Below are 25,734 nucleotides of genomic sequence, written 5' to 3' on the forward strand. Positions count from 1 at the left end.
GTGGCTTTTTGGCAACTACATTCCTGTCATGGTGAATAGGCAATCATTTCATTCTTTGTATTTATATCGCCAGTTCTTGGCACACATAGTAGGCCTTCGATGTATTTGTAGATTTATCGATTGCCTTCAAGGAGTATATATTAGCTTGCAATTTATTTCTGGGACAGCTTTAATGGAGACCTCTTAATAATGAAGAATATAGATATAGTTCTCTCTATCTATAGATAGATATCTAGATTGTAAAGTTCAAGAATATTATATTTTGAAGTGTTCTCCTCCCTGTTCACATTTCTGAGTACTTTTTTTCTTTTTTCTTTTTGGATACATCCCTGAGAAGTAGTTATATAACTTGTTTCTTTCCTCCTCTCCATGCCCCTCCTACATTCCCTACCTCGAAGATTTTCAGTTGAAAGGGAACTCACTACCACCTAAGGCAGCTCATTCCAGTCCTATCATCTCTATAACAATGGAGTTTTTTCCTTATCTTAAATTAAATTCTCCCTTACTGTAGCTTTTTTTTATATACATTGCTACTAGTTCTACCCTTTCTGGGTAAGCAAGACTAGTCTAAGACCTCTTCTTGATAAAAACCCTTTAAATATTTTGAGATAGTTACTGCATACATCTTCTTTCTGAATATACCTTTCTTTTGCTGATTCAGATTCTTTCAACTCCTTCATTTGTGACATATGGTCCACTTTCCTCATTAACCTGATTGCACTTTTGGACATACTTGAGCACTTTCCTTCTTAAAATATGGGTCCCAGAACTTTACAAATTCAGTATTCTGGATATGATATGACAAGGACAGACTCCAACAAAGCTATCATTTCCAGAATACTGCGTAATTTATGCTTTCTTTATGTTCATATTAGTTTTCATTCTCTGTCTCTCTCCCCTTTTTCTTCTTCCTTCCACACTCACACACTGTCGAATCTTTAGTCAGAGATTGGAGCCTTTGTGTTATGTCTCATTTTGAAAATGGATATACTGACATTCATATGTTTTCTGTCACAATTATGTCTCATTGTTGACTCTTTGAGCTTTCAATCCACAAAAATCTCCAGATCTTCTCAGAACAATTGTCTTTCTTCCATCCTGTGCTTGTGCAATTAATTTCTATAAAAGACTGCACTGTATGCTTATTATTCCCTATTAAATTCCAACTTTTTAAAGGTAGACCTTTATTCTAGTCTGCTGTAGTCTTTTTCACATCCTAGCTCTTGTCACTTAACCCTGCTGAGTCACTTCTTCTTTGTGATTTTTACCAGGTCATCCTATTCAGCAATATTGAATGTGGCCAAGAGGAGCATTCAGCTTGTCTCTTGCAATATTAATATTCTCTCTTCTATGGCTGACATGTACTCTTCCCCGTCTGGTGCAGAACCTTTTCTGCAGCCATTTGAGGTTTTCCAGAGCAGGCTGTCTCTTCTTCCATAATCACTCTATCATTTCTGCCTATCCCAATCTACTCCATCCAGTTTCAAGTGCCAACACTGACCCTGTGGCAACAGAGGAAGAAGGGAGAAAGGTCACTACATCAAACCTTGTATAATATCTTAATAATGTCATTTTTAAAGTAGTCTTCATACTGATATCCTTCACTTTAGGCCTTCATTTTTCCAGTGATGTTTACTAGGCCCTTATAGTACCTAATTATGGGAGAAGGAAAGGGAAATCTCATTTATCTCATTATCAGAAGTCAATGGCATTTACTTGGTAGGTACCATATGTTTATTTACATGAAGGGGAAAGTAGATGGATAGACATAGAGAAGCGGGATTCTTGGTGTCATAGCCTACTTTGAAAATGGATACTTTTACATGGCTATCAAGAAATTTATTCAATTTAAGTAAAACCTTGATATTTTTATATTTGATATATTTTGAAATTTCATATTTGATATTTTTGAGATGTGACCAAATACAAGTAGAGAATATTTTTTAAAATACAAAATAATTTCATGTGTGCAGCTAATTGACAGTGTGGTTAGAGCACTGGGGCTAGAATTAGGCAGACTCATCTTTATGAGTTCAAATCCAGCCACAGACACTTAATAGATGTGTGACCCCAAGCAAGTCAAGCAAGTCACTTCCCCATTTGTCTACATTTCCTCACCTGTAAAATGAACTGGAGAGGGAAATAATAACAAACTACTTCAGTATCTTTGCCAAGAAAACCTCAAATGAGGTCATAAAGAGTTAGACACTACTGAAAGGACTAAACATCAAAATTTCAGGTGGGAGGCACTAGAAGCTGGAAAGTTCAGGGGGAGAATATGGGAGATGATATCTGAATAGACCTTTGAAAGAAGGCAGAGATTCTAGGAAATGGAGTGAGTGACTGCTTCCCACACTTGAGGGAGAAGTGTAGTCAAATTAAACAATTCCTTCTAGCATCTTGCTCAAGCCATAAAATATATACTTAAATGTTTTTGGATTAATATTTATATCAAACAAACCCCATTTTGGGTTGAATTAATTGTAGTTTAAGTGCAAACAATTTATAGAAACAAGGACCCTATCCTTGGAGGAAACCAAGAGTTTGGAATTTGTTGAGATCATCTTCTCCAACTTCCTTATTTTGCAAAGGAGGGGAAATTACTTGCTCAGGATCACAAAACTAATAAAGGGGGTTCAAAGTTAAATCATTTTAGTTGTGTCGGATTCTTCTTGATCCCATTTTGTGTTTTCTTGGCAAAAAAACTGGTCCGTTTTGCCATGTCCTTCTCCAACTCATTTTACAGGTGAGGAAACTGAGGCAAATAGGGTGAAGTGACTTGTCCAGTCATACAGTTTGTAAGTGTTTGAAGCTGGACTTGAACTCATAAAAATGAATTGATTCTAGACTTCATGCTCTATTCTCCATGCTGCCTGCCTAGAGTAGCAGTCAGTATTTACACCAAGATCTTCATATTGCATACAGCTATCTTTCAGCTATGTGGTACTATCCTAGGTAATAAAATCATTTTTCTTATCTTTTCTATCCTGCATCATCCAGCAAATAATGATCCTTCATATTGTTCTTTTTGAATGTCAAAGTAGGGAGAAAAATAAGGGATATTAGATATCACTGTGTGATTGCTCTCCATTCCAAATAATTTGAAATAAATCTAGTTTAATCCTCTCAATTTGTGGATGAAGAAATTATAAAGTATTAATCGAGTTTTCCAAGGTTACACAACTAGTTCAGCCTAGATGAGCTAATACTCAAATTCTGGTATCTAGATCAAGCATATAATTTTTTCTAACAGCAGATTTCTTTCAGCTAACTATGATGAGAATCTCCCATGTCATTGGGCCTTAAGTTCATTAAACAGCTGTATAAACATATACAGAGAATAGCTCTTGCAACAAAAGACAGTAACTCCTACTTAGTTTTAAAAATGTGTATCTTCATACACCTTACAACTGAAGACACTAAAGAATTGACCTATGTTGTTGGTTTTCAGTCGCAGATCTGAGAAATACAAGAGTAGGAATATAGGAGACTGGTTTGCTGTTAGACATAATTCCACGAAGAGCAAAGGCCTGGAAGTGTCTTATTTTCTATTTTTGTAATGTGATTACCACTGAGCCTTTGGAAACCCCCACTTTAAAGTAAAATAGTTTTTTTTTTTCAAATTTAGATTCAAAACTTGTCTAAAGTTGGTAACCCTAGCAGAGAAGTATGCAGTATATAGAAATTCAACAGTGCATTTCTTGAATATTGTATAAAACACTAGTTTAAGTTCATTTAGAGAATTGTACTCAAATCTAGTAACTTAGTATGGGAATGCAGCCCGAGTGGAAGTACTGATGCTTCACATCTGTGTGATACTACTTTTGAGTGAGGGGTAAAGGAGAGTGTCACAGAGCTGTTAAAATGTGGAAAAAGAGAAAATCTCCCTAGTATAGTGACATTTATTCTTTCGGCTGTCATTGTTCATGAATTCTCTCTACTAAATCAGAAAATATGTGCTTGTATAAAGGAAGAACTAATAACAGGAAACCCCCGAACAATGGTACATTCATTCCCTTATCACTTGAGTGCTTTTATGGCAAACTACAATACTCAGACATTCTGAGGTAGCCAAGCATTCTTACCCCCAGCCAAGCTGAATAGAATGACCTTCCATGTACTTGGCGTTATCTGCCTTTTTTGTTTTATTGTTGTGAGGTTTTAAATTTTTATTTGGTTTTGTGTTTTGATCATAGATATTTTTCTTAAAAGTTCATTTTGTTCTAACTGGTGAAAAAGAAATTGGCAACTCTGAGGATTTGGGGGGCTTGCTTCTTCCCTCCCCCTTATAATGCAGATAAATCTGGACTTTACCAGAATTGATATTTTCACATCAATGTATATAGTGATAAGTGTTGAAAGTCTACCTCTATTTTTCTAAAACTCAGCTCCCTAACATTCATTCAGTAGTAGACCAGTTGCTAAGTCCTCCTGTCACCTAGGTGGTGCCGTGGGTAGAATTCAGGTCCTGAAGTCAGGAAAATCTGAATTCAAATCCAGCCTCAGACACCAACTAGCTATGTAACTCTGGACAAGTCACTTTAACCCTATTTTTCCCCCAGGCTCTGCTCACCTCACACTAATTGGAAGTTAATTTGTCCTGATCTTCAGTTCGTTTTTGCCAATTCTGAGAATTTTCCTATTTGTGGAACATGCTTTTGATGGGCAAGGACTGTCATTGTTTTTTCATTTTTTATTTTTCTAGAATCCACGAGTGCTTTGCTTATTAATAAATACTTGTTGAATTAAAGAAGCATTTACTTGAATGGCTGTTACTGTGGTGTAAGGGGGCTAGGGATCCAAATAGGTCAAAGACAGCTTTTGCCTTTGATGTTTTGGGAGTCAGCTTTGATATTTACCTTAAAAGGCAAATAAAAAATGTAAGTAGTCTAAGTAGATGTCCTTGTGTGTTTTTTTTCTCTCTCTTTCTCCCTATCCCTTTTCTGTCTTTTTCTACCTCTCTGTTTCCATCTCTGTCTCTCTTCCCCCTTTCCCTCCCACCCCATACACACACAGTATATACAGAGCTAGTATTGTTTTCTTTTCATCTTGAACAGACCAAAAATTGCTTAATTTATCAAAGTTGAAGACTCATTAACAGTGGTGAATACATTCCTCAGAGCCAGGCTATATACTATTGAAAAATCATTCTTTTCACAATATGAGGGAAACATGAAGGCTCCACCTGGAGGCTTTTGTGTTCTCAACACTAATTCTCTCTCAATATAGGATTCAGGTCAAGATGCTGGCCCTTATTTCTTAGTGAATCGAAATCAGGACACCAGCTAAATTGAGAGGTCATATGTGTATTCTGGCTGGCATTTAGCAGCTGGTTAACTACTGATTAAAACTATTGTAAATTCCCCCCCCCCTCGTCTAGTTCCAATTGTCTTATTATCAATCCTTTAATTCAAAAGGTACAATTCCTCTTCTCACAAGTCAATAATAACACTGATTTTCTGCCACCAGTTTCAATGTTCTTTTGTGCCTTCTAAACAAGTGGCACTGATGATTTTTTTCTGTCATAGTCATTCCTGTACATGACCTGACCTCCCCTCCTCACCTCACTGCCCATAGATATACAGAGCATTGAACCCTCTCTTCTTAGAGGAAAAACAGTCAAGCAAAAACATCCACTACCATGACTACGTCTGACATTATAGTTAATGGCACTTTTCTGCCAAGAGGAGGGAAATTCTTGAGTCATTATAGTTGGTTTTTATAATAGATTGGTCATTATAGTTAATCATAGTTCTGCTTTTAGCATTTGCTTTTTATTTATATTATTGTACCCTTGGTTGTATTTTTGTCTTGGTTCTATTTATTTTACTCTGTCATCTTTCCCATGCTTCTGAATTTCTTATGTTCATTTCTTTTACGTTCATTTCTTAATTGCACATTATTAAACCATTCATCCCTTCCCTTATGGGCAGGGATATTCACTTTGTTTCCATTTCTTGCTACCCTGAATATTTTGACATATAGTCTCCCTTTTTAGTATGTTAATTGAGGTGCATGTTTTCCTAGAGTATGAACAATTTAGTTGTGTTTCCTGGATAATCCCCAATTGTTTTACATAACAGTCAAATTCATGGCTTCACCAGTAGGTATTAGTGCACTTACTTTCTCACAACCCCTTCATAATTATTTCCATATTTTGTCAGTTTTCTGGTTATGAGATGAAAACCTCTTAGTTGCTTTTATTTGCATTTCAATTATATTTAATGATTTGGAACATTTTTTTTCAAGACTTCCAATAACTGTCAGCACTTTGTAATTCTTTTGAAAACTATATGCTCATGTGTTTTGACTACTTATCTATTGGGGAAAAGCTTTTCTCATCTTAATTTGTAATACACCTTGGCATTAAATTTATACACGTTTATCACAAAATGCTATCTATGTCCTATGAAATAACTAGATTGGACACTTGTGAGGTGCAAAGATCACATCCATCTTTATACTGGTTATGATTGGTACTCAGAAAATATATAATTTGTTGAGAATGATGGTGATATCTGAACTGATGGATGATACATTATTAGGGCAGTATTTATCAAATTTGTGAGCTGGCCACAATGAAAGGGTTCTATTGTATTTTCTTTTTGTAACTAAGGATTAATAAGCTACAGTAATTTGTTTCTGTTTGTAAATGGGAAAAACCTTGATGTTCACAGGATTTACTTCTGGAAGAGTATTTAGGAGTCCAACTCCCTCCAATCACAAATAATGAAATTGAGGTCCAGAAAAGTTAAATTATTTACCCTAAATTCCAGAGGGAAGTAAGTAGCAAAGGGGAGTTTTGAAGAAGTCATATTCTTTGTTGCCACATACTGGGCTCTCCTCAGTTCACCAGGACAATCTTTCTTTACTTCAATCAATAATTGTGTGCAAAAGCTAGGGTTTTAAGGACCATAGTATTGTCCTTTTATAGTTAGTTGTGGGAAACGGGGGTAGGGCAGAACTTATAGAACTGGTTTTGAGCTTTTAACCTTACAGTAGAATTTGGGGTCTTAATTTTTTTCCCAGGCCTACCACAACTTCTCTTGTTCCTATTCTTCAACAGCACAATCTCCAATTATGGATCTGAACAAGTGTTTAAGCAGAAATTGAGTAAGGAATATAATCATTAAAATCTTTAATACTCTGTACGTAGACATCTTGAGAGGGGGAATGGATAAGTGAAGAGTAATACAAAAGTAAGAGGGAAATTTTATGTCTAATAGAGTAAAGAAAAATCCTGTTTATATTGTGGTAGTTAATTTTTGAAGGGAACATGAAAACTGAATTTGGGATCAGAGTTTAGTTATCAGCTGGGCAATAGAATTATCCTGGAATATTGTTGAAATTTGACGAAAGAAATGGCTAGGAAAACAAACTTCATCGATTTAAAAAAAAAAAAAAAAGCATTCAGGGTACATCCAGTAGAAAATTGAAATTGGATTCTTACCAAATACCAAGTGTAGCAACTTGAATGAAAAATTTAACTTTATTCTTTTTTTTGAATTTTTTTTTTCTGATTTTTGAGACTGTGTTTCTATGCTACAACAGCACCTGCCATTCTGTTTGTTGTCTGGATGCCAACTTTTTCCTGGATTCAAAGATCTTTTCATTATTATAAAATTCTGCAAAAAAAAAAACAAAACAATTTTACTTAAATAGTCAGCTTAGAGTATACATTATGCTTTTGGAGAATGAACCATGCTAATTATAGCAAATAGATTTCTGGAGAGGTTTTGTGTGTTGGGTTATGTTAAAAAAAAAAAAAAAAGTGGGTGAAGGAAAAACCCATCAGTCCAAATTCCACCCTGCTGAGATCTCTGTGAGTTGATTAAATGGGAACAGGAGGCTGGGTGTGCAGCTGTAACATTGTACAGAATGCATACCTTTCAGAAAGCTCCAGCAACCACAGTTCCTCCTCCCGTCACAGCCACTTCTGAAAGAGTTGGCTCATCCCTTCTGTCAGCTGAAGCAAGTTCCTGAATACATAGGTTTGAGTCATTTTCACTGGATTAAGAGTTAACTCCTCCCTATCTGGGCTTGAATTTTGCACATAGATGTGAAAAAGATTAAACATGGAGCAGATTTCATTGTTTGGTAATAGGCTGTTTTTAGGATCACTGGACCAGCATGAATCTTTCTCTTTTTTTTTCCTTCCTTCCTTCCTTCCTTCCTTCCTTCCTTCCTTCCTTCCTTCCTTCCTTCCTTCCTTCCTTCCTTCCTTCCTTCCTTCCTCCTCTTCCCCTCCCCTCCTTCCTTTTTTTTTCTTTCTGTTTCTCCCTTTCCTGCTTTTCCTTATCTTCTCTCTCTTTAATTTTCTTTCTTTTTTTAGTCCTTTCTTCTTTCTTTTTTGCTGTGACTTGGGAGGGAGTTAATGATATTATCTTTTAACTCAACTTGCCAGATCAATTTCACTTGAAATAAAAGTTAAGACAAAGTATATACTCTTGGCCAAAGCAGTAGAAAAAAAGATTGGTAATGGTAGTGATGGCTTCTTGGGAAAAGGTCACAGAAACAGGTTTGAGTAAAAGTTCAAGTGTTTCAGTTGCATGCCTGTGGATGACATTGGCTTCAGAGCTTAAGGATTATGAAGAGATTTGGCAAACAAAATCCAAATTCAGAGAACACACATGCTTTTGGCTCAGAAATTTATGATTTCTTTTCTTTGAACTTTCTAATGTTACAGTACACTTATCATGCAGTGGGTGGTCATAAAACAAACATTTCCTTGTTTGTTGGTTTAAAAAATAATAATTGTTATTACTGGGAGTGGGGGGAGTAAATTGGAGGTCTGATAGTGTGTGGGGAAATGATTACATCAGTTCCAAGGAAGGATGTGATTGGTCTTTAGAGTGTGGTTTGATTCACTACCTAAAAGATTGTATGTGAGTAACCCTTTGAGTGGAGCTGCTGGGAGGGTTTTCCTGTAAACCCAGAAAGAGTACCCTCAGGAGGGGTTAGGAGGGACTAGGGGACAGGTAGACTACAGTAATCTGTTGATCCAGCAAAACACCCTGGTGGGCTGCAGCTTAGCCTGCCAGAAGTTGGAAGAGACAGAACAAACTCTCTTTTAAGAGGCAATCTATATTTAAAAATGCCATCTTGTTCTTCTGACTGCTGTCTTTTGCATGCTGTTGAGGTAAGATTTTTTTTCCATCTCAGATTACCCTAAAGGTTGCATCTACTAAAGCATTTCTTACTAGCACATGTTGTCTTTAAAATCAGTGGAAGCACATTTTGACCCTTTAAAATTTAGTTTGCCAATGTTTCAAGTATTTAGTACATTTTAACAGTTCAAGGGAAATGAGGCTTCTTTGTAATTTTATGGGAGGGGGGAGGGGATTGGGATGAAAGGCTGTTTGTAGCTCATATGCTCTCCTATCCTTTTCTTCATTAAAAACTATGCAGTAATAGATATTGCTTTATCACATCTTCTGCCTCAATCCAAGAGAATGTGCGAAATGAGGAGAAATGTGATGGACTGACAACCGGAAATACAGGCCAGGTGTATCAATCAAAAGTTTCTATTGGGAGGAGAAAGCTGTTACATTTAGTTTTGCCATTAGCTTTAACAATCAAATTGCCAGTACTCAAATTCAGATACTATGTTTCCAGCTTAATTTTGTCCCTTTCTCAGACATCTCAAGAAGCAGCATAGTAAGTACTGTTTCGATCATGCTTTATGCCACATGAGGCATCCTGGTTGTTTTGATGATAAATTACATTGTCACCTTTTGTCCTCTTTATGGTGGGAGAAGTGGGGGGGGGGGGGGGGGGGGGGGGGGGGGGTGGTGGAGGGTGAGTTGGGGATAGAAAATGTTAAAGCAAATTATATTTGTTTACTTGTGTTGGATGCCAGGATGCTGAAAATGACAAGAATTCTTCTGTGTACAAGAGTTGTATGATTTTCCTATTTTTAACACATGAAGCTGTTTATCTGTAAGTGTATCCTTTATATGTTGCAGGATGTTAAAGTCTTTAGTGAAGATGGAACAAGCAAAGTGGTGGAGATTCTAGCAGACATGACAGCCAGGGACCTCTGCCAGCTGCTCGTTTACAAAAGTCATTGTGTGGATGACAACAGCTGGACCTTAGTGGAGCATCACCTTCACCTAGGATTAGGTAGGGAACAGTCCAGGCTCTCACTGTTTCTCCAAATGGCACCTATGAATATCCTGTGTATGATAAATTGAATTTTGTTTTCCAAATCAGGAATATTTCTTTCAGTTACAGAATTGCCATGAATCCTACAAATTGCCCTAACCACTTTGCTGTTTATTTATTAACTGATTCATTGATTCTTCATGCCTCCATCTTTCCTACTGTTCTTCACTTTGGTGCTCTTTGTAATCTTGCTATGTATTGGTTGAGACAATTGCTTAGGCAGATTAAGGTTGATCCCCAAAGAGTTCTGGCCTATGATTCCACTCATCTCATTTTCTAACGAGCTGGGAATAAAAAAGAGAGAGAGGGAAAAAAAAGAAAGAAAAGAAACTCCCTTGCCAACCTCTGGGATGGGATTCGACTTTGTTGGATGGGGGAGGGAAGCAGAATGAAATGTGACTTGACTTGTACCAGCTCAGAGACCAGCAGTGGTAACTATTCTAATTGAAATTAGAGTGCCATTGTTACAGCTGGCAAGAAGGCAACTGGAGAACCACTGGGAATTGAAGAACATTATAAATCAATTTAATATAGACCTAGTTCTTAAGTCATCACTCAGAGCTAGTTAATAATCCATATATATATATATATATATATATATATATATACATACACACACACACATACAAAAACACTCCTATATAGGTCTCTGTTTTTGTGTGGTATATATTTATATGCTTATACATATAAATTGTTTAAATAAACTCTGTGTAGGCCATTATTTAAAGAAAAAAGTATGGTATTTATACTGTTTTATAATGCTTTTAAAGATGTTTTAATATTTTATAATATTTAAAGTAAGCTTTCTGACTAATATATACAACAATAAGTCAAAAGATGATAGTAATCGCTTAGTAATAATTATAATCTAGAAAGCTGATTTCCAAACATTTAATTTTAAAAACCTGGGATTGATTATTTTAATCCTAAATTCTTACTTGATAAAGTAATATGTAAAGGACATGAAAGTTTGGAATAACTATTTTAACCATGATTTCCTTCTCTGCAAAAGAGTTTGTCTTCTAACTTTTTAAAAAATTAACAGTCTTTTTCATAGATTAGTTTGATGCACTGAATTTATATCTTTGAATTCATGGTGTACAGTTAACTAAAATGCCATTATTTCAAGTTACATGATATTAATTATTTTAAAGAACTGTGTTTTAATTCATGTGAAATTTCCAAATGAATAATGCTTTTAAAACTGGTTAAATTATGGCATTAGGAATCCTTTCTGTATTTTTTCCCATCACTACTGATTACCAAGGTATTTGTATGTAAACAGAAGCTTTCTCCTTTGTGACTAACATCCTTATTCTGCCAGAATCATTCAATGATGCCACAATTCAATGATTGTGACATCACAATAGCTTCCATGGAGACTAATTGTGCTGTCAAACTCCAGTTTGTGACATCCCTGAATGAATAGAACCAGTAGGCTGACAAGGCAATCAAAAGCTTTTCTTGGTACCCAAATACCTTTGAAATTGACAGTGGTGGGAAAAGGGCAAAATAAATATATATACACATGTACATACAATATCAACTTTAAGTCCTATAAAGTAGAAGCAAACTATATTGAACAATGCTCTTGAAATTCTATTTAAAATTTTAACTCCATATACATATTTTAGAGTAAATAATAATGTCCTATGAAACTGGTTTTCTTGAAAATTTTCTAGAGTTTGCATGAATATATATGTATATTCAATGTATATATATATATATGTTGTGTGTGTGTAAAATATAAGGTTGACAAAATTATTGAGCAAAAGTGAGGAGGTTATATAATTTTTTTTCTCTCTAAAAAGATCTTAGTGTGATTTAGATTACAATGCAGTTTATTTACTAAATGTTAGCAGAACTGTGGAAATAATTACTCATTTAACATGAGCTTTCATGTATGCTGGAAGAGAAAAGAATCCTTATTACATTTATTTTACTCCAAAAGTACTCAGCTTAAGGAGGGAAAATTAAAATGACTATATACATACACATGGATATATACCAACATACTGCTGCTGTCATACTTAAGTTTTATTGCTGCAAACAGAATGAGCTAAGCTTTTTCTGGTTTTCTTATTCACAATATAACACAAAAGAACAGAATAATCTCATACACTCTATAGGATATGATTGCCAGTTATAAAGAAAATTTAAAGAAAAAAAGATGGAAGAGTAGACCTTTGGCAAAAGCCAACTTTTAGATTTTTGAATAGACTTAAGCACAGTAAAAATGACATTTAGAAATCACATGTAATGGATTTACAAAGAAATTTCCAGAACATTCTTCATCATGTTGTCTCCTCCAACTCTCATCTCTAAAGCCTTATTCACAAAGAACAACCACTGCTACATTTTCCCTGTGGGTTTTTATTAAAGCCCACTTAGCACATTCTTGATGTCCCCTTGAAGAAGCAACTAATATCAGCCAGAAACAGAGTTAGCATTCTGAGGAAAACATTGAAATATCAGTAAATATCAGTTCTTTCATTCAAATTAACATATTTCTTCTGTCTGTCCTTTTGTTTGAGCTCCAGCCATTCTTTTGTTTATTTATTTGTTTGTTTGAAGTGTCTAATATAAAAATGACATTTAGTAAGAAATGTTATTCTGCTTGAAATTCAAAATTTCTAAGTAAGAGTTCACCAATTTAAAACATTCTTTCATTGAACTCTTGCTGTAACATTCCCTTAGGATTTAGTGACTTATAACAAAGTCCTTTCAGTCTTCTAGCACTAAGACCTTTTGAATGGGACCTAAGAGAGACTTGTCATGCTGAACTCTGCTCTGTAATGAATAGTGTTCTAGGAAAGAACTAGTAAGTATACTTATATTTATTTTAATTTTTCAATCTTCATATTAATGAAGATAAAGCCATACCACAGATGCCTTTACATAATTTGTTTTGAATTAGAATATATATTATATGATTCATTAAAATACTTTAATGGACTTAAATTTTATATAAATTAAAACCCACTGAACATTCATCACAATGCAATGAAAATCATACTTTGGCATACATTTAATAATTGATAAATAACTCCTAAATTTCTTTTTTGATTGTGGGATTCACACTTATGTTGTACTTTAAAGTTCTTTCTTAATAAGTAGTAGTAAGTAGCATAATTTACAGATAATGGAATTGAGGCATTCATCATATATATATATATATATATATATATATATATATATACATATATATATAAAATAACTTTTCCATAATCAATCAGTATGTCTGCTGCGCACTAGGCACAAATACAAAGGAAAAGGAAATCCCTACTTTCAAAGTTTCTCTTCTAATGGGGGAGAGAAAAACATATATACACATATAACACATGCATATATACATAGATTTATTTTTTTAAATAAGTATCAATTGAATAAAAACAAATAAATCAATTTGAATGAAGTGAACCCAGAACTGAATGTTAAGAACACACGTTATCTGCATTGAGGCAAATGCACCATGCTTTTATTGACTAAGCTTATATGAGCCTATAGGATCATAGAGTTCAAGCTAGGATGGAGCCCAGAGACTAGGTAGTCTAAGTTTTTCATTTGAAACTTGAAGATTGAGTTTGAGGTGAAGTGAAGTGACTTGCCCAGGATTTTCACCTTGATCTTCTGACTCTTGAGCTTAACATTCTGTCTATAATGCCAGGTTGCCTCTCATATGAGAATGATTTTGCATTGACTTATGAGTAGCAGAATGTTTTTTAAAGCATTGTAGTCAGTACATTATACATATACACACCTACATGCACACCATTGTATTTTTAAATTTTTTTCTTCCTGTGTGGTCATTAATTATGATATAGTATTTCATTCTTTAATATGTCACAATTGTTCAGTCATTTTTGAACCCTTGACCATTTCTGTTGTTTCCATTATTTTTACAAATAAGCAATTATGAATATCTTTGTGCAGTCATTTTTTTTTCCTTTTTAATTTCTTGAAATGTGTTCCCAACAATTTTTTACCTTTGTTAATTATACTTTGCTTAGTTCAGTATTAACAATTAGATTGCAGGATGTTAACATTTAGCCATAGATCATGCACAAGACTTCAATTGATCTGCATATGATCATTGAATTTCCTAGACAAATTTTTGAAAGCAATTATCTGTCTATATAGACTCAGAAATCTAGGATCCTGAAGTATTGCTCTTTCCAGCTTAAATATATATATATATATTAAAAATATTAGACACTCTTCACATTTAAAAAATGAATGATGGATTTAGAAAAGGCGGGGGTAGTTCCCAAGATAGCAATTACTTGATGTGAATGACTTTATTTAACTCTGAGAACATGGCATATGTGTGAGTGACTGAAGCATCTCACAGTCCTCAGCTGTGGATGCTGGTAATGGATTATTGGCAGCAGTCAGTATTCCACTGACTGCTAGGGAGGTGAAAGGGATGATAACCCTGCTGTCATTCAAGATGGTGGAATCTCTTGCCTCAGGGCCATTTTTCTACCACCTTTCCCTAGTGCTAGTGAGAAGTCAGAGAGGGTTACATAGTTTGCACAGTCAGTTCAAAATGTCAGAATTAATCCCTTCCTTTGGTTTGCCTAGAAACATTTATTATATTTTGAAAAAATCCATACTTGTTACAGTATCAAAGGAAGAATCGAAATCTAGCTAACATATTTTGGAGGAGAAGCATACAGACCCCATAGCCTCTTGATAATTAATTCATAATATTGATACCTTTGGATCTTGAGGTACCTATGTATAAATGCAAATCCCATAGCTTCTTGACAATTAATCATAATATTAAGGTGCATATGTGTAAATGCAAACCCCATGGCTTCTTGACAATTCAAAATATTGATATCTTTGGGTCTTAAGGTACATATGTGTAAACAGCATATGTTCTATTATTTTCAAGGATCTTGTATATGCCATAAACTATAACCATTTTTCTCTAATTTCATTGTAGAAATATTGGAATCTCAAAAGAGTAACCTTTATTTTTAGCTAATAGTAGGGACAGTGTTTAGTTAAAAAGAATGCTTGACTTGGAATCAGGAGAGATTCAAGTTCTGATCTTGTCTTTCTTTCATTTAGTGTTGGTATAACCATAGGCAAGTAACTTAATTTCTCTACATTTCAGTATACTCATGAAATCATCACATCATAGTGGGTAGAGTGCCAAATTTGGAAGCAGAAAGATATATATTCAAATTCTTCCTCGAGTCATTCAATAAGTCTGTGACTCCCAGCAAATCAGTTTCCCTCATTAAGCCTTGTTTTCTTATTTCTAAAATGTAATAGCCCCCTTTCCCCAAGTTGTGAAGATCAAATGAACTAATATATGAAAAATGCTTTGCAAGCTTTCAGGCAATATGTAAATGTTAGATATGACAATCCAGAGTATTTGTTAATTGTGACACTAATCTCCCTGGGCTGGTGAGAGAATAAGAGATAATATAGAGAAAGTGGAAACATATTTTTAATATACTTTAACCAGTATCAATATCAGTCACTTAGCATTTATGAATCTTTTGCTTTATGTGAGATGGCTGAGTTCAATGCTGGATCTGCAAGGGCAAATTCTAGTAGTCAGTGTCCAAGTTCTGATCTGTTAATATGTTGACAGGTATTGTAACTGAACATAGCTCAACAAGGGAAAGGAATAGCAAGGACAGATGAGCAATGCCCATTTTTTAAGGAAGAGGAGCTTGGAAGACATCCCCCTCTGCTTGGCTACTGCTTAAGCATAAAAGTATCTTAAAGATTGATTTAATCAGGGCACATTGTGGTGTAAATTACATTATATTAAGTAGTCAGCTATGAAAGTTATTAGGTAAGCATATCTCTTAAATAACCTACTGAAGTGATGTGAGTGCCACTCCCTTATATAAAGTGTTTCATGGAAAGAAGGGAGTATAATTTCTGTCCATGATGTGGTTATGGACAAGAGGATCACAAGCTAGACAGTTGAGACATGTGAGAATAAGAAGATATTTACTTTGCCATTTGCCTCCTGGCTTCCTTCAAGTTCCAACTAAAATTCCATCTTCTACAGGAAGACTTTTCCAATCCCCTAATGCTAGTACTCCTTCCCCTCTTTTAATTATCATTAATCTGCCCTTTATATATCTTGTTTGTATGTAGTTTTTCATATTCTCTCCCCAATTATATTATAAATTTCTAGAGGATTAAAAAAGGCATATAAATAGAAGGTATTTCATAAATGTTTATTGACTCATTGAATTTGATTTACAAATTTCAAAACAAAAATACAAACACAAAATACCAATGGCTTGCTAACTATCCAGGCCTGATAAATTAAATTGAAACAACAAAAAAATGTCAGAACATATTCCCTTGAGATATTTCCATTTATTTTTATTTTTATCAAACAGGAAATGGAGTGAAATTAACTTTGTAGAATATCTCTCTATTTTGGACCCTAAATAGATGAAGAAAGTACCAACAAGTATAAAAGTTTAAAAGTAATTTATAAATCTGGAAGGTATCCCTTCCCCCAAAGCCTTTAAAAAAAAAAAGAAGGCAGCCTAGCCAAATGTCAGCATTATCTTTGGTGGGTATGTTCTCTTACTGATTGCTTTATTCGAAATTTATTACAATCTTGGAAAATTCTGAGCAGCTGTTAAATACATGTTGACAGCTAGCTGTTTGTTCTGTGATGGGCTTGGTATGTTGACTGAATTCTAGTTTGGGGATGGAGGGTGTTTTGTTCACACACATGACCAAGTGTTGCAGTTAAGTGTCATTTTGTCATTAATTTTGTCATTGGAACTTTGCCTGGCTACCATTCTGTTAATGAATAATCTGTCACTCTACTGCTGACCCTTATATCTAGAAATGACAGTTACTTTATGATAAGAACCCTCTATCTATGGGGTTTATCTCTATGTAGTGCATGAGGCAACTTCTCTTTTTTTTAATGCCAGCAACTTAAAACTTTTTTTAATATTAAAAATTTTTTTAATTAAAATTTTAAGACTGCTAACTATTTTGTTAGAAATACTTGGTTTGATATCATGTCACTGAACATCTTTAAAAATGATGGTAAAAATGATTTGAATAATACACATGATTTTTTTTATTAAAATGTTTACCTTTTTTAAAAAAGTTTTTTTAATTTTCAAAACTTATATAGATAATTTTCAACATTACCCTTGCAAAACCTCTACATATGATTTTCCCCCTGAGACAATGGAGTTAAGTGACCTGCCCAAGGTCACACACCTAGGAAGTATTACGTGTCTGAGGTCACATTTGAACTCAGGTCCTCCTTACTTCAGAGCTGGTGCTGTATCTTCTGTGCCACCTAGCTGCCCCTCTACATATGATTTTTAAAAACAATTATTTTAGCCTTCAATTTTTTAGACAAATTGATCATATTTTAGGCCAGACAGATGATTTTAATAGTGCAGAGGTTTTACACATTGAACATTTTTTTTTTCATTGATCTAGCTCCTTTGCAATTTACAATCTTGTTGTCTTGGACAGGTCAAGTTGCTTTTCCAAAGTCGGAATTTGAGCTTGAATCTAAGTCTTTCTAATTTCAAAGCCTTGCCTTAAAACCATTTACATTCACTATCTCTAAATTCATTAATAAAGAAAAAAAAAGGAAAACACAAGAGTATTTTTTTCTTTCCATGTTATGGAAATAGACACATTGCAGAGGGTGTGAGTGTGTGTTTCAGAAAAATTCACCCTTTATGGACTGACATTCGTTATCTTTTCCATGGCAATATGATTTTATATTATAAACATATATATTGATATGCATAAATATATATTTATAAATATATTTATAAAATTACCTGAAGTTTTACTTTCCATTAAAGAATAAATTGTTTAGTTTCTTTAATTTCTTTTTGGGGGCAAGAACAGTTAATGGATGGAAGAAATTACTGGTAGAGGGCAAGAAAATAAGGGGGAGGAATAAATAAGTGCCACATGTTGGATGATCTAGTATAATTCCCACATTAGTTGTAGATCTTCATGATAATCATGACAATAATAACGATTTAAAACAACAAGTATAAGTAGCATTTTTATAACGCTTTAAAATTTGCAAAGGACTATGCACATATCATTTTATCCTAGAATTCTCAGTTGCTTTGCTCACTAGCATCAGGAGAAATTCCTCTCCATAGGAAAAAGCCAGCGTGTCTTAGGGGACTTAATATTTGCCAGGTCTGAAAGAGTAACACAAAGGAGTAACTTTCTTGTAATATCAACACCAAACCCCATGACAAATCAGCTAACTTGGGGTAGGGGGAGCAGTTGCTAGTTGTGGCCAATTCTGATTTACAAGGGGCAGGCACTTGATGGGGGAAAATTCTATTCTCAGCTAAAGATCTCTTTCAAATCATTATAAGGAGACCAGGCATCAGAAATAGGAAAAAGAGCTTTTGGCCCTTGAGAAATAACTCTCAGACATTCCAGTCAGATGATTTTGGGGACTGCTATGAATAAGATCTTTGAGGTGGAACAGCTGTTATTGCTGAGTTGATACTGCTTTAATTCGGAATTGCTTTGTATCTTTTCTCCCTCACCTCAGTCATGAGGTTTTACCTGAAACAAAAGTCTGTTCCTGCTTATGCTTAGGGAAGGGGCCCCAAAGTCTGTTCTTTTAGAAACTTTAAGCCATTATTTCACAGAATAAATTTGAACATTTTCATTATTCAAGTTCTCAGCACTCTTCCTTATATCAAAAGTCATACACATCAAGCAACCCGTTTCTCCAACAACTAAAGTAGGTTCTACCTTCATTACTTCCCAGTGGCCCTTAATGTGTCCTGTCCCGTTTATTTCTAGGTGTCTGTGTTTTAAATCATCCATTCCCACGTCTTATTTTGGGAATACATTTACCAGGCAAATTCCTCATTCCTCCCATAAATAATTTTCCACTTATATCTGAAACAAGCGACTACCTGTAATGATTAATTTAAAATCTGATTTTGTTTTCATCACTCTACATGTTTTTAAGGGCTTATATGCTCTTGTAGCAGCCATCCCAGCAGCCTCCAGGGCAAAGCTTGTGTTTGAAACATTTCCAAACAAGTTCCACATTAGTAGATGCTGAGTTAGAGGTGCGCTGACTGGGAAGTCAGGTGCTCTAATGACTCTTCAAGGAGATAATGAGTGATCTGGTCTTCCTTTTACCATCATTTCTTTCACCCCTAGTGCGTTCCTCAGCAAACTAGATGCTCTTCATGTGCCTTCTTTAGCCAAAAGCATAAAATCTCTTTCATCTTTCAGTCTTTTTTCTTTCTTTCATCCTCTTCCCCTGACATATTTCCTTTTTATTCTCCCTACAAATGAGTCTAATTTTGTTCTGCAGATATTTCTTCCAAATATCAAAGTCGTTATTTGCTGGATTAATAAGGATGCACCATTTTAATAATGCACTTTATTCAGCCATTAAAACATTTTCTCATATTCTATTTCAAACAAGTAAATAAAGATTTGAGAAAAAAATTAAAACCCTCCCTTTTACTTTACAGAACGGTGCTTAGAAGATCATGAGCTGGTGGTTCAAGTGGAAAGCACAATGGGAGGTGAAAGTAAATTTTTATTCAGGAAGAATTATGCAAAATATGAGTTTTTCAAAAATCCTGTGGTAAGTCCTTGTAATGTTTATAGAACCTAGAGTAAGACTTTGTTTCTGACCCCATGGTGATTTTTGTGACCTAAAACTTGAGATTTTTGAATAACCTATGACACAGTGCTTTTCCAAATGAGTGGCAGATTTTTACTACTGTTTAATTTATAATGCATAAAGGCTTTGATTAACTTTAGAACCATGTGATTATATGTAATTTGATGTTTTATAATGCAGATCTTTCATACACATATTTATAACATGCAAAATGAGAGATTAACAGAATGAAAATCATATTTTCGTGGAAATTCCAAATCTAGATTTGGCATTTAAAAAATTTGAGTTCTGTAGTATTTAGAATCTGTTTATAAAATATATGCATTGAAAAAGATAGGGGTTTGGGTATGGGAAAAGTATAGAAACTCTTGAGGCACTTGAAATCAAAATGTTTATCATCAGCACATGTGATTGACATGCTCTTAAAGTGGAAGAAAAGACTAACTTTTCCTCTGTTTGGTTTTGTTCCTGTTTTCCTAGAATTTCTTCCCAGAACAGATGGTGGCTTGGTGTCAGCAATCAAATGGCAGTATTCCCCAAACTCAGCTTTTGCAGGTACTACAGAAATATACTTCTGCTGAAGTGCTGTTTATTAAGGGGGTGGGTGGGATGTTAACCCTGAGGAGCTGTAATTGTGTAATTATGAATAACTCTGAAGTGGCTGCTTCCTTATCCATGTCACTGCCTCATCCCCAAGTTTGGTTTATGGTAACCAAGAATAAATGCTCACTTGGGAAATCTTCATGTGCCTAGAATTTTTCTAACTTAAATGATCAGTTAGAAAATAGCATAAACTTACTTTGACTCTGAAAAGAAGTGCAAGTCATTTGATCTCTGGAGTGGGCCAAAATGGGAAGGCAATCAAAAACAGATGGGCATTTGTTTTCATACTGTTTACATTGACCCCAGGCCCCTACCAAGCAAGTAGTCAGTGGTCAGATGAAGAATAGGAAGCTAGTTTCTTGTCAGAGCCTTTTAAAATCTCTGTGGAAAAGATCTAGAACTCACCCTAAGACAAGCTAGATTTTTAACTGGCAAGAATAAAGCTCTGTTTTTGGTAGTTTGTCATACATGACTGAAATAGCTCTTCAACAACAAATCCCAATAAATATTCTTTGGAAGCCTTAATACTTTGTGAAAAACCTATTCTCAGAAAAAGTTAAGTCCATTTTCTCAGGTCCCCTTCTAGCTAAGGTTTCATTATAGGTAATTTGGTGAAAAGAAAAGTGATGGACAAGGAGTTTGGAAGCCCTCGGAGTCTGTGGTCTTGGAGAAGTAGCCCCTCTCTGAATTTGAATTTAAAAATATATTTTGACAATTGTATTTCAATATAGTTGGTTTCCTTTAAGTTACTGTTCTGAGAATGGGACTGTACGATTTAGCAGAAGGCCAGGGACATCCATGATAAGACAAAAATAAAAAGTTAAGAATTCCTAGTCTATAAAATATATTAATAATATTTGCAGTGCCTCCTTTACTGGCTTGTTGCAAGGAAAACTCTTCATACGCCATGCTGTAGTGTAGAAATCATTATCGTTAGAGGCACTGTGGGAGCCATCAAGGAAGACCTGGGTCTTCTCTCGTTCTGGCTGTGTGACAGTGGGCAACTCAGATAATTTCATAGTGTTCCCTACAGCTTCTGAGGTTTTAAGTTGCAGAGGTGGCGAGGATTTGCACTGACACAGGATGTCCCCTCAGTAGGGAATTCCTCATACCAACGAAACCACAAGTCTTGTCCCTATTTCTTTAAGTAAAACATATCCTTATTTTTCTATATTTTCTGTCTCTATATTTTTCTTTTCTATATATTAATTTTTTGGGAAAGGGGGAGGAGAAGGAAATTAATAAAAAGTTTATATATAAAAAATAACTTCCAAATTTGCTGATGTGATATAAAGTTTGCAGAGATGACAGGGACCAAAAGGAACAATAGTCAAGAGTTTGGCACTTTCAGATTTTGATTTCTGACTGAGATTTCTGCTTTGGTTACTGTATTCAGTTCCACAGTCTGCAAAACTTCAGCATCAGGGCTTTCATTGGGTCATCTGACAGCCCCAAATTCTACAGCATTTGTTTGTTTCTTAAAGTGTGGCCAGCTCTTAGTTCTCATGGCTGATAGAAAGGAGTGGTTGCATGAAGAATTTTTTTTTAATCATAAGGTTTGACTTTGTTCTTTGATTTGTACAGGGTGTGCCTGATTTCCTAAGAGCTCAAGCACTCAAACTAAATAATTATGGCATATTGTGAAGACCTAACACAGAAGAAACTAGAAATCTGTCTGGCTTTCTCATTCAAACCCCTCCCTGATTCCCACTTCATGTCTTAACTGAATAGTATCATTTCTCCGGCGGGAATAAAACAGTACTCTCTATAGGCTTTTTCTTTTTCTGCTTCACATCTTTCCCGTTGTGAAGGAGATAATTAAGTGGTTTGAGTCAAAAGGTCTTTCCCAGTCTTGTTGAGTTACAAGCTGCTAGTAGGAAATGAATAAACAGAAATGGCGATTATGTCAGTAAGATATTTAAAACGGGCAAAATCCATCACAGAAAATCAAATAGACCAGTCATACCAACATAATATTTATCAGATTTCAATTAAATTTAGAATACAGAAATTAAAGAAACATGGTTTTATTGAGTGTTGCCCATAGTTCTGAAAACCTATCACTACTGACTAATTGAATAGTCATCAGGTCTTCTAGGTCCTCCTAGCCCTACATTTCTGATTATTATATATGATTTTACCAAAATGTAGGGAATGTGAGGACAGTATTCTAAATGATTTTGCTTAGTACTTCAAGAATTGATAATTTGTTCAATGTGTGTACTCTCATTATTAACACAGATCCTAATCAGTCAGTTAACAACTGTTTATTAATATGTTGTGCACTGGGAGATGTACAGAGTCAAAAATGAAGCCTCTGTTACTTAGTAGTTTGTCTTTGAGATTTTCCATGGTTGGCAAAGATTCCAAACATGGTCGCCATGTGAGGACCTCTGTCCACTGGACCCTCTGTCCAGTGCCCTCCTTATCTCTACCTTCACCTATCTCCTACTTCTAAACTCAATAATAAACCTCTTTTATTAATCTTTAAAAAAAAAAAAAAGAGAGAGAGAGAGAGAGATTTTCCATGGTTGAAAATTTTTGCCACTCTGCAAGCTAAGTTGTTAATTAATGAGCCTCTCCAAACCTAGTTAGGTCATTGGACAAATGGCTTACAGTCCATCACAGGGTCTGTATTCAAAGCCTTTCTATTTTGGTAAGCTCTGCCATAATTAATGGTCTTCTAGAACCAAGAGTCATCTCTATGACATACACAGAATAGGATTTTGGTAGAAACTCTACTTTGTTTTTGGGAGAATTTATCATTTCACAGATATTTCCTATTACTATTTATTAAAAATGTATTCATGTACACTGTATAATATCCAGAGTGAATTTAGGCTTGTTTTTTGTCCTTCAAGTAAAAAAAAAAATTTGAAAAGATCATTTGAAAAATAAAGCCGAATTAAACTATCTTAAGTATGTATTGTTAGTTGAATTTCCCAAGTTTTACTTCTCTGTTAATTTTCATCTCATATGAATGTCTGCTAATCTTCTTATTTAATTTTGTCTACAACAGAATTTTTTAAACTCCAGCAGTTGTCCTGAAATTCAAGGTTTTTTACATGTGAAAGAGCTAGGCAGGAAGTCCTGGAAAAAATTATATGTGTATTTGCGAAGATCAGGACTTTATTGCTCCACAAAAGGAACTTCAAAGGTAAGTTATGTTTAAAACATTCAGTCAGATACTAACACATTCCAGATTATGAATGTCCAGTTTGAACTTTCTGCTTTGTTTAAAATTTTTGTCTTCTGTTTCTTTGAAGTGAAATGTCCAGAAAGCAGATTTTAGTGCACACTCCATTGTGAAAGTTGGTGAAATAAAGCCTGGCACAGTTACTTTACTAGTTTTGTGGCCTTAGGCAAGGCACTTAATAGTCTTAAAAATAAGGAGGTTACCCCTTAATGACCTCTGAGGTCCCTTCTAATTCTAAATCTTCGATCCTGTGAAATCTCCTTATCAATCTGAAAGTGCCAGATAAATGTGTGGGGTATTATTATTTAGTTAATAACAATAATGACAGAAACTTTAAATAATAATTCACTCCTGGCCTACATATTTGATAGTTCCTGCCCTCTTTAAGTAGGAGAGCTTGCCTTAATAGAATCTTTCTTAAATGTTTATTCTGTGTGTTGTTCTACATATTTAGCTCAGAGTTGAGGAAACTTGCTTTTGCAGGGCTACATATTAAATGTGGACTAAACTATACCTTACACTGGGGAAATTAAAAATTTTATTTAGTGCATATTAAAAAGTGTCTCCTAAAAATACAGTATTTTTCCTATGTCCTCTGCAACTTGAAAGGAATCAAAAATGTCATTTCAGTGTACATATACTGCCCTCTGTTGGAGCAGAAATGAAAAAAATATTTTTAACGATGGCAATCATTTTTCGCAGGAGCCAAGACATTTGCAGTTGTTGGCTGACCTGGATGACAGCAATATCTTTTCTCTGATAGCAGGCAAGAAGCAGTATAACGCCCCTACAGACTATGGGTTTTGTATCAAGGTAATGTTCTTCAACAGTTGATACCTCTAGAAACTATCTGGCCTTTTAGACATAGAAATGGAATATTTGATATTTTCATCTGGATAGATTTAAACATATTATATTTTGAAACGAATATGTAATAGAAGAAGATAATGTGGAAGTTTTCATACATTTCATGAAATGTGTATTTAACACTGTTTTTACTGTTCAAGAAAACATGAACCAGTTTATTAGAAATTCAATTGGGTGGATTTATTTTGTTTTGTATTGGATTTTTTTGTGAACATTCTTTCATTCCTAGGCTTAGATTTCTTCTTATATTGGATAGGCCCCTTGTTAGCAGGTTTCATGCTACTTAGCTAATGGGATTGTTTCATAAAAGGAAAACCTTCAGTCTTGAATGTGCCTGACCTTGCATATATAGTTCTTATAAGAAAAAGAAAATTCCTTCTTTAGGAGAAATCAGGTTCTTTCTTTTTATTGGCTTCTGTGTTGAAGGATTCTTGAGGTTCCCTGCACCAACATAGATTGGCCAGTATTATTCAACTCAGGTAGTTCCCTTATCTGTTTAAATGGAGCTGTTTTCTTTCATTTAAATATCTTTTTTCTTTAATCTTTTAATTACGTGTAATATTCAGCTTCAGATAAAGGTTATCTTCATAACACACACATCAATGTTCAGCAACCTTTATTGAGCATCTTAGAGTAGGACTTCCTAATGTTAGGTCTGTGAACTTTTGTTTTGTTTTTTTAAATATTTTGATCAGCATAATTCAACATAATTCATTCCTTTTGTGATCTTGTTTATTTTCTTTTATTCATTTAAAAACATTATTCAGAGAAAAGGTCCCCAGACCATCAGAAGGGGTTCATGATACAAAAAAGGGTTAAGAACTCTGATCTAGAAAATAAGTTGTAGATAATTAAACTTTGCATGTGTGATATTTACAGTGGGCACTAACAGGGGAAAAATCTCACTGGCAGTTTGAAATGTTATTGTCACAATGTATTCAAACATTCTAAGCAGAAATACGTTTATGTAGTAAGCATAATACAAATATCTTAACAGAATGTTGGCAAACCTAATTTGTGGCCGTCTCTAACAAGTAGGTCTTGACACGACTCCAACAATATGGCTTGTCTTATCTGAAGCATGATAAGCAGTCCAAACAAAGTTACTATGCATCCTTCCCTTTGGAAGACCCAAATGTGAAAAGTGGAAGTTATTTCTAATGCTTACTTGGAAGCTAGCTCAAGCACTGTAGCCCCTGACATTGATTTAGTCTTTATTGAATCTCTTATGAAATATTTTATGTCATTT

General features: G+C 34.6%; 1 protein-coding gene across 9 annotated transcripts in view; it reads left to right on the plus strand.

Moving 5' to 3' along the window:
* The window catches only part of GRB10 (growth factor receptor bound protein 10), a 263,879-nt gene that overhangs the window by 215,614 nt on the left and 22,531 nt on the right, over positions 1–25,734 (plus strand). For 8 of the 9 annotated variants that reach the window (XM_031957203.1, XM_031957205.1, XM_031957204.1 and 5 more), the window contains 5 exons: positions 9,966–10,122; positions 19,665–19,780; positions 20,300–20,374; positions 23,442–23,579; positions 24,321–24,431. In XM_031957203.1, coding sequence (XP_031813063.1) covers positions 9,966–10,122; positions 19,665–19,780; positions 20,300–20,374; positions 23,442–23,579; positions 24,321–24,431 — 597 coding nt within the window. Of the gene's footprint in view, positions 1–8,345; positions 9,140–9,965; positions 10,123–19,664; positions 19,781–20,299; positions 20,375–23,441; positions 23,580–24,320; positions 24,432–25,734 lie in introns of those variants that run through there. The other variant, XM_031957210.1, reaches the window with a different exon arrangement.

This window comes from Sarcophilus harrisii, chromosome 1 (assembly GCF_902635505.1).
Source record: "Sarcophilus harrisii chromosome 1, mSarHar1.11, whole genome shotgun sequence".
In the NCBI taxonomy this organism is placed as follows: Eukaryota; Metazoa; Chordata; class Mammalia; order Dasyuromorphia; family Dasyuridae; genus Sarcophilus; species Sarcophilus harrisii.